At 33.9% G+C, this 9,390-nt stretch overlaps 1 protein-coding gene across 2 annotated transcripts; it reads left to right on the top strand.

Annotated features, from left to right (window-relative positions):
• The first annotated feature begins 347 nt into the window (after positions 1–347).
• On the top strand, positions 348–6,665 carry LOC113858849 (5'-3' exonuclease). 2 transcript variants are annotated; one of them, XM_027491623.1, is made up of 6 exons: positions 348–821; positions 1,373–1,543; positions 4,840–5,074; positions 5,472–5,694; positions 5,887–6,041; positions 6,357–6,619. In XM_027491623.1, the coding sequence occupies exons 1-5, from the start codon at positions 492–494 to the stop codon at positions 6,029–6,031; spliced, it is 1,104 nt and encodes a 367-aa protein (XP_027347424.1). In that variant the 5' UTR covers positions 348–491; the 3' UTR covers positions 6,032–6,041; positions 6,357–6,619. The 2 variants fall into 2 exon arrangements, with proteins under 2 accessions (XP_027347424.1, XP_027347425.1); XM_027491624.1 differs by lacking the exon at positions 1,373–1,543 and having other exon boundaries at positions 6,357–6,665.
• Positions 6,666–9,390: the final 2,725 nt, after the last annotated feature.

The raw sequence follows: 9,390 nt of genomic DNA, 5'->3' as shown, positions 1-9,390 counted from the left end.
ATATATAATTATTTAAAAATATAGTATATTATTCTCTAATTATTTAACTATATAAATTTATAAAATAAAATATTTATTCATGACCCATATTACTAACTAGTATTTTATAAAATTAGTGAAAAAAAATTGCTACATTTAGCAGATATTACATATTTTTATGTATTTATTGATTAAAAATTAAAATAACATTTGTTATATTTTAAATGAATTTAAAATAATTTTTTATTTATATTTTATTATAATAAAAATGATTAATTTTCAATATTCAAAATCAATTCTAAATATTAACATTAACAAAAAAATAATAATAAAAAATGTGAACACCATGGATAAAATTGCTGATGTGATCTGTCAATGCTTAAGGTGCCAAAATCCCGCTCAGCCACTGCGTACCTAAAAAAATAATATAAATAAAACCATTTTTCGAAACAGCGCATAGCTCACGAGTCGAGCGGAGAGATGGTAACGACGAAGTGTGCAGTGTAAAAAAGATGAGAACCTTAGAAATGAGCGTCTTGGCAGGTACATACATACCGCCCCGTTTCCCTTGCAGCTGCAACTCAACCTCTTCAGTATCCTGCAAAAGTAAAAACCCCGCAACTGCACTAATCGTACCCAACCCCAAGAAATCAGAGAAGGTACTGAGTGGGTCATTCCATCAAACACATGGTGCGCAATCTCTTCCCCCAAAGATGAAAAGGGTGTTCTTCTTAGACGTTAATCCGCTCTGCTACGAAGGAAGCAAGCCCAGCTTGCACTCTTTCGCTCGATGGCTCTCTCTTTTTCTCTCCCAAGTTAGCCTCACCGATCCTGTCATTGCTGTATTCTCTCTAACTCCCTCCTTTTTTTTTTATTTCAAATTAGTTCGCTACAAATTATGGCTATGGGCGCTGAATTTCAAGGACTAGTTTATGAAAATTACACTCAAGTTCGATGCACGTTCTTCAATTATGCATTTTTTTGGGGTCAAATTATACCTTGTCATAGATTTGGTGATGGAATCCATATTTAGAAGAGTAATGCATAATGGTAGCAACACACTTTTTATGTACATTTTTTAACGCATTCTCTGCAATTGGTTGATTTTTAAAAAAGTCAAACATTTTAGAAAATTTAATTTGACTTGGAATGCCCAGAGCTAGTTTATATCATTCCGTGATTAATAAAGTTGACACTTTTTTTTAAGGACTACAATTTACTCGCTGTTAAAGCATTTCATATCTTCCGAATTCACATTAACAATACTTCTCTTCTATCAAAACGAAGAACATGATTAGGTCTTGTTTTTCCGTCTCCATCTCTTCTCTTTCTTTGGTTTTCTCTTGTACCGTTTTTTCCCCTCTTTTTCTTAGGCATTGATATGATTGAGCAGGTTATTGACGGTGAAAGAGGCAGTGAATATCGCAGAAAGTTGCTACCTTCTTATAAAGCACATAGAAAAAAATTCACCAAACATGTATCAACTTTGCGAAAATTTTCAGGCGGTCATGTCCCAAGGTCTCATCAAGTTATCAACGATGTTCTCGGAAAATGCAACGTGCCAGTGAGTTGTTCCGAACCATTACCGCAATTCCATTTCGACCAATTCTAAATCCTTCGGACATTTATTCTCACACATCCTTTTAATTACTAATTTTAAAAAGTATTCATATATTTTATGTTTTTAAGATAATAAATACATGAACTTTTTCATTTAGTACTTGTCTTGATAATCATGTTGGAATGCATTAGAAATCATGGATGTGAGTGCAGTTTTACATTTTCTAATACAAAAGTTTCTACTTTTTTATTCATTAACCAATGCTGTAATGGCATTGGTAAGCATTTATCTATAAAATAACATGAAAATTATTCGAAAACTAAATAGAAGGATTTTTCGAGCGGGTGACTGGGTATATTTGAAATTGCAGCTTTATAGATGAAAGTCTCTAGCTAAAAGGCCTAAGGCTAAGCTGAGTCCCAGGTTTTATGGGCCTTATCAGATTCTAGAAAAAATTGGGCAGGTGGCTTACAGACTGCAAGTCCCTGAAAACAGTCATGTACATCCGGCTTTTCATGTATCACAGCTTAAAAAGGCTATCCATGCGACTACAACAGCTCAACCTTTACCCCCTATGTTATCCACTGAGTATGAGCTGAAGTCAGTCCCCACAACTTGTTAGAGATAAGACAGAATATTGCAGGAGAGAAGGAAGCCTTGATCAAAAGGAAGCAGCTGCCAGATCATGAGAATAGTTGGAAACAGCTACAAGCATTCAGGAACCTTCCCTAATTTTCACCTTGAGGACAAGGTGGCTCTTTTAGGGAGGGGTATTGATAGGTTCAAGAATGTATATAGCAGGAGAAAAAAAGGAGAATAGTTGAAGAATCATAAGTTGTAACTAACTAATTCAGTTGGTTAGGACAACTAGCCCTTATAGCAATATAAATAAGAGCTTAGGGGTAGTTAGGGAGGGGAGTGTTTTTGGAATAGAACTAGGCTGGTTTGGAGAATGAGGTCTCTCGAATTACCTCAGGGCAATGCAATTGTGTAATTCTTCCCATTTCTAATCTGGACCATATTGGTGTAGGGTTCTGCAATAAAGAAACATTCTTTCATATTGAGTTTGATATTCTACTCTATCATATGCACACTTTATACTTTTCAAACACCCATAGACAGCAAGAAGTGTGGCTGCTGTTTTTGCAAGAGAAGTGAGGAAGTTGCCTGGCATAAGCAGTTAATTCTTAGACACCGAGATCCTTTATTTGTTATCATATTTTGGCAAGATCTATTAAAATTACAATGAACAATGTTCCTAAATATCTTCCTGTTGCCATACAGAGACCGATGCACAAATTAAGGTAGTCATTCGGTGTTTAGAGGCATACTTACAATGGAGAGGGATGGGCGAAGAGAATGCCACTTGTGAGGATGAATTCCAATTGGGTAGCCAAATTACTGAGATCAGCCTAGGGGACAAGGCTGTTCTTCCAGGGATGGGAAGTGATAAGGTTCCGAATATTGGAAATGTGGATCATTTAAGTAGTACAAAGACATGATCAGCTAGTGGGCTCTATTCATGTGAAGCCCAAAACATGGAAAGTGTACACACATAAGAAACAGAAACATGTTGGGGATGAGAATTAGTTTCATGATGCTGAGCTGGCCAATTTGTTATGCCATACAATATGCTTATAGGAGGAGGGGGAGAAGTGGAGAGGTAGGGAATTGTTTTTCTGGGTGTTGTTGGGCACAGAATTAACTTTCTCTAAGGAACCTTGGCTCTGGTTTTTCCTTATAAGGGCTAAGGCTCACCATCTTTGGTTTCGCAAAAAATAATCTGTTAGACCCTAGCCCATGCCAATAATTAATGAGAAAAATAAGGTTTGGAGGGATAAGGGACTAGTGTAGAAGGAATAAACAGGAAGAATAGGTGGCTAATATGTTATCAGTAATTTACAAGAGTTTTTATCAGGAGTTTAAAAAGTCAGCAACAGTTTCAATTGGTTTTATTTGGAGTTGATATGTGGTTAGTGAGTCATTTTCAGTGAAAAGGGGATTTTCCTTTGTGAGAGGATTCTGCATCTTGTGTTTCTTTTCTCTTCATTTGAATAAAAGAATCCTTCTTTTTCTCAATCCTCTACCTTTCTTTCTGTTCATATTCTTATTATTTCGTTTATGCATAATCTGAGAACTTATTGATATCCCCCTTTATATCATTTTGTTTCTATCATATACCCTGCCAAGGCATTCCTAGGTGCAATATATAGTTGTCACTGCACTAGCATAAGAGAGAGAAACTTTCCTAGATATTTGTATGCATTTTTAAATTACAATCTTTCAACAAAAAATAGCAGAGAACTTAATGAACACCTTTTGAAGTAGTACTAGTAGTACAATGGAAATACTAAAAAAATAAGTGTGGTCAAGTGGGTAGTCTTTGCCATATTTTTCATATTGTATTATGAAAACATCCCTCTGTTCTTACTGGTCAGTGAGTTGTGAAAATATACAATAAAAAATAATCATCAACCTAAAATAAATACAAAAAAAAAGGACAGATAGAATAAGGAAGATTCCATAGAGGCACCAATTCATGAAAATAAAACCATATTCCAATATCTATACCTGCTATTCTTAGATTGAGCCTGTTTGATATAATTAGACATGTTACGATTTTGAAAAATATAGGCTCTTTGACAGCAGCATTGGCTTTCTAATCGGTTTAATCCTTGCTTTCCCCAGTCTTCTGGTTGAAAATATTCAGTAATATTTCTAATCTTAAAGTTGAGTTTTAGTGCACAGTAAAGTTAAGTGTTGTTACAAATTATGCTTAGTGAGCTTTATTAAGAGTTAAGATATTGGGCTCTTGCTTCTTTGGCAGCTTATGCCTTTATTTGGAGATATAGTTATAACTAAATAGTGAATACAAACAATGAATCTTAGAATCTGATACTCTCTTCTGAGCTCCACTTTCCCATCCCTCCCATTTGATGACGTTGGGATGCTCACCTTGAAACTAATGGGAAAATGAGAACATTAGTATTATTATTTTTTTAATTTTTAACATACCATCTGTTAGTCGTGTTTGCATAGCTTCTTCGTTGGTATCATTTGTCTTGATTTTTTTTTTTTACTGTAAGATTATAATTGTAGATAAGTAACAATATGGAAACTAGTAGGTTCAATGATACCATTCTTTTTCTTAAGCATTTGTTTAAATTATTGTTTATGTTTATGAATCATTTCAAAAAGAATATGCAAATTATCATTCTCGTAAATGTAAACCAAAGTGGAAAGTCAATTTACTTTTATTCAATCATATTATTCTTTAGTGACAAGATGAAACGATGCAGGTTATAAAAGTTGATGGCCATGAAGCCGATGATGTTGTAGCTACACTTGCAGGACAAGTTCTCAATAAAGGGTTTCGAGTGGTTATTGCCTCCCCTGATAAGGATTTTAAGCAACTTATATCTGAAGATGTGCAAATGGTTATGCCGTTGCCAGAGTTACAAAGGTGGTCGTTCTACACCCTCAGGCACTACAGAGATCAGTATAATTGTGACCCACAATCTGATCTGAGCCTTAGTGAGTGTAACATACACTACAGTTATGTTTATGCTTGATATTCCCATCATTTATATTTTGGGTTAACATAAATATCCATTTTTAATGTATAAAAAACTTGTAAGGCTCACAACCAATTTATAAGTTATCTATTAGAAAAAATATTTTTAATGTTTTTGAATAAGCTATACTTATATAATTGTGTTGATTAAAAACCTCTAGATGGGCTTTTCACTAACTGAAACTTAGGTGTACTGATAACATAGAATGTTCATGAAAAACAAGAATGTAGTTACAGATAGAATACAAAGAGGTGATTTTTCTGATAGTGTAAAAAGTAATTGTGTTATTATGTACTGGCTAAATGGTTATGCCATTATGACTAACATTTCGGTTTATGTATGCCGTGATTGTGTAGGATGTATTGTAGGTGATGAAGTTGATGGCGTTCCTGGTATCCAACATCTAGTCCCTAGTTTTGGTCGGAAGACTGCTCTAAAACTTATTAAAAAGCATGGTTCATTGGAAACTTTATTAAATGCGGCTGCAGTAAGGACTGTGGGTAGACCATATGCACAGGATGCCCTTAAAAAGTATGCTGATTACCTACGGAGAAACTATGAAGTTCTTGCCTTGAAAAGGTATTTATATTTATTTCTAAATCTTCTTTCACATCTTTTGCTTTTGTGGTTTTATTTTCCCAGTTTGTGTTTATTTACTCCTTAAACATTCTTCATGCAAATAAATTATAAATCAGTGCTGGCATGCTGCATTTCTTCCAATCTTAAACTATCCTTTTTGTTTTAATAACTACGGATTACAATTTCTGACAGAGATGTAAATGTCCAACTTTATGAGGAGTGGTTGGTTGAGAGAGACAATCACAATGATACAGTTACGCTATCTACCTTCTTCAGATATTTGGAAGAAAGTAAGGAGCTCACTCACAGTACCAGACCTATCTTTTATAATGGTTGAATCCATACAGGTAATTGCTATGATATATATTCTATTAGATTCACGTTGTTGCAAATTTTTGGGTAGAGAAGTCTACTAATCACCGAAAACATTAGCCTATGATGATGATGCTGCTGTCACTAATAAAACCAGAGCTCTAGGAACTATGTTTGTCCTAACACTATTCATTTTATGCGTAATAGATTATTCTTCTTACTTTTGGTTCCATATATGAATGATTCTAATTAATCTCTTCATTAAAAACTCTACTGTTTTTGTTCCCTATTCTTTATGATGCTGGGACTTTTTAGAGTATGCAATTTTACGTGTTTGCTTTGCATTCTAGGGATGTTGTTGGTATCATGTTTGGTCACTATAACAAGGAAGCTTGCTCTAGCTGTCTCATCAGCATTCATACAGTGCAAACAGTGTTGCCCAGTTCTTAGAACCTCCCTCACAACAGGAAATGGATAGCATCGCTAGACTCCATCAATATAAAATTTCATAAATTTATCTAGTGTAGAATATATTTTTTCCAGGTTTTCTCAAATAATTAAGATTGTAAAATGACAATATATATATATAATAGTAATTTATTTACATTTTCATTATTTTCATACATTTAAAAATTATAAAAATAGTTAAAGAAATGTCTACATTTGTGTTTGTATTATGGAGTGTGAGCATGACCATCCTTAAATAGTTAAAATTATATTTACTTCAAATTAATTAATTTTGACCATGTAATCCATATTAGAATGTGTGGGCAATATAAAATTTTGTGTGTATTTTGGTCATGAAGTTAAAAGATATTTATATATTTAAAAAAATGATATTTATTTTTTTAATTTTGAATATAATTAATTTTGAATATAATATATATAAATATATATTCAAAATTAAAAAATATTTTTATTCACATATAATATTAAAATTTGATATTAAATTATTATTAGATTATTCAATTTTTTGCAATTAAAAATTATTTTTAGGAAAGATATTGTAATTAGAAAAAATTATAAAATGTATTTTATAAAATGATTAAATTATTTTACATGTTTTTAAACATTATACTTATTTTTTTTAAAAAATCATATATTTTTATTTTCATAAAAGTTATTAAAATTATAATTCTAAAAACTATTTTTATAAAATATTAAAAAGGTATGAAATATGAGTAAAAACATAATTTTATTATTCTGCTGAATGAACGAGTCCTATATGTATTATCATTTGAATTTTTGATAAAATCAAATGCACTGTGATAAAAGATTATTATAACATATATTATTAAATAATATTATATTCATACGTCAACAGAAACGATACGCATATTTATACTATACAAAATTGACTATAAAGCGTGGCAGCTATTTGCTCGTCCCGGTGGTGTAAACTTCACAGATGTTTCATTTTGGTAGTAAAGCAAAGTTGGAGAATCGAACTGTTTATATAGAGCCCCTTTATTTCGATGGATTGGAATTTTTGAAATTATAATGTCGGTGTTTGGGATAAGAAAAATTTTCTAAGTTAAAAATCATCTTGAAGGAAACTATATCTCAACAAGTTTTGAGGGTCAAGAAGGAGCCAAAGATAAACCTGAACATAAGAGAATATTGGAAGATCTTTAGTTTTAATTAAAAGGAACACATTTCGAGCTATTTTAAGAGATTTTTGTCACATTGTTGATTTTTTTCTAAACTGCTTGAAAGACAAGAAAATATTCCAAGACCACAAAACTAAAGGCTTTTTCGAGAAGTTTTGAGGAGTTTTTAAGTCACTGACACCAAAAACTACTCGAAAAATAGAACTGGCAAGAAAATATTCCAAGTCCACAGAACTAATGGTTTTTCGAGGAGTTTTGAGGAGTTTTTAAGTCCCTGACACCCAAAGCTACTCGAAAAACAAGACTAACAGGAAAATATTCTAAGTCCACAAAAAACTGATGGCTTTTCGAGGAATATTTGATGAGTTTTCAAGTACCTGACACCCAAAACTGCTCGAAAAGCAGGAAGTAATAAGAAAATATTCTAAGTCCACAAACTTGGCTGAGTTCCAAATTTCCTCCAGAATCGCTCGAAAAACAAGAAGTGGTCAGAAAATATTCTAAGTCCACAAATCTGGTCGAGCTCAAGAGTCCCTCCAAAATTGCTCGAAAAATAGAAATGAGCAAAGAAAATGTTCTAAGTCCACAAGACCCAGACAAACTCTCAAAACTCCAGAATAGCTCGAAAAGAGAAGTCAAGAAGAAACTATTCCAAGGCCATAACATTAAAAGAGTTTTTCTAGATTTCTCTCAGAAATACTCGAAAGATAGGAGTATTGAAAAATCCAAAAGCGGTTACCAGTAGTTATCAACATTCACCACTACGCAAAGGAGATCATGGGCGATAGCGGTTACAGCTCCAACAAACAGCACGATCACAAGCAATCGTGGATAGTGAGCATCAACAGTTGAAGGCAGTTACTAAGAAGTGCCCGCAAAAGGTGGAAAACGGTGGTGATCTTCATGTCTATAAATACTACAAAGCATTATTTCACAAAGGACGACTTTTTGCACCCAGACACCGCACCTAAACACTCTGAGACGCTGAAACTCTGCACCGCGCCAGACACCAGCTACAAGGAGACCTACGGTGGCCGTTGTTCGCCGTTGTGAGGAGTCGTACGTTTACATTCCAGCACCTTTACATTCCTACATTTACCTTTCTGCATTTTAATTTCAGTTCTTGTTACTTATGTCTTTGTACGTTGTTTAGTTCCGGCTTGCTACATTTCTGTAAAAGCATCTACGTTTGATTTAATTGTGCACATTTATTATTCACTATTCTTGCTTAATACTCTTTTACGCCGTTAATCTGAGCATCACATTAACAACACACTTAAAAGAACCCAAAGAGGACCTAAATCCAGTCCTCAGATTGATCTTTGGATTATTTGTTTACAACTGTCATTTTTCACCGTAAACAAATTGGCACGCCCAGTGGGACCATATTGTGTGTTTTGAATGATTGCTTGCTTTGTTGCATGATATTACGTAACGGACGTTGTATTATGGCTAATAGAGGAAGAAATAGTGATTCTAGTTCTGGGAATGACAATTCCAGAAGTGATGGTAGTGATACTAACGCAGATGTAAGCGGCAGTACTACTACTGCCGCACAACCCACACCAACGACGGCGTTACCTACGCCGTCATCTCCCGTAGTTAGCCAATTTATGGCTACTATGCCGCCAACCAATCCCAGCATAAATCCTGGCCCAAGGCCAAGGCTGGGTGATCACCCATTTGGCTTACCTCCCGTGTGTATGCCTCCTATCTTTGGAGTACCAACCTACTCTAACCCTGTGGTGACAACCGTGTCACCCCAGAGTCACAC

This window comes from Abrus precatorius, unplaced genomic scaffold (assembly GCF_003935025.1).
Source record: "Abrus precatorius isolate BTA unplaced genomic scaffold, Abrus_2018 Scaffold2, whole genome shotgun sequence".
NCBI lineage: Eukaryota > Viridiplantae > Streptophyta > Magnoliopsida > Fabales > Fabaceae > Abrus > Abrus precatorius.
The sequence above is the reverse complement of the archived record's forward strand: the minus strand, read 5'-3'. Positions and strand labels throughout refer to the sequence as shown.

What these genes read in the sequence shown, in the direction of transcription:
- LOC113858849 (XM_027491623.1), top strand. Translation starts at nt 492, where the DNA reads ATGAGAACCTTAGAAATGAGCGTCTTGGCAGGTACATACATACCGCCC. An exon ending in TCACCGATCCTGTCATTGCT is followed by an intron (nt 822 to 1,372) that starts GTATTCTCTCTA and finishes ATGATTGAGCAG; the next exon opens with GTTATTGACGGTGAAAGAGG. An exon ending in TCGGAAAATGCAACGTGCCA is followed by an intron (nt 1,544 to 4,839) that starts GTGAGTTGTTCC and finishes GAAACGATGCAG; the next exon opens with GTTATAAAAGTTGATGGCCA.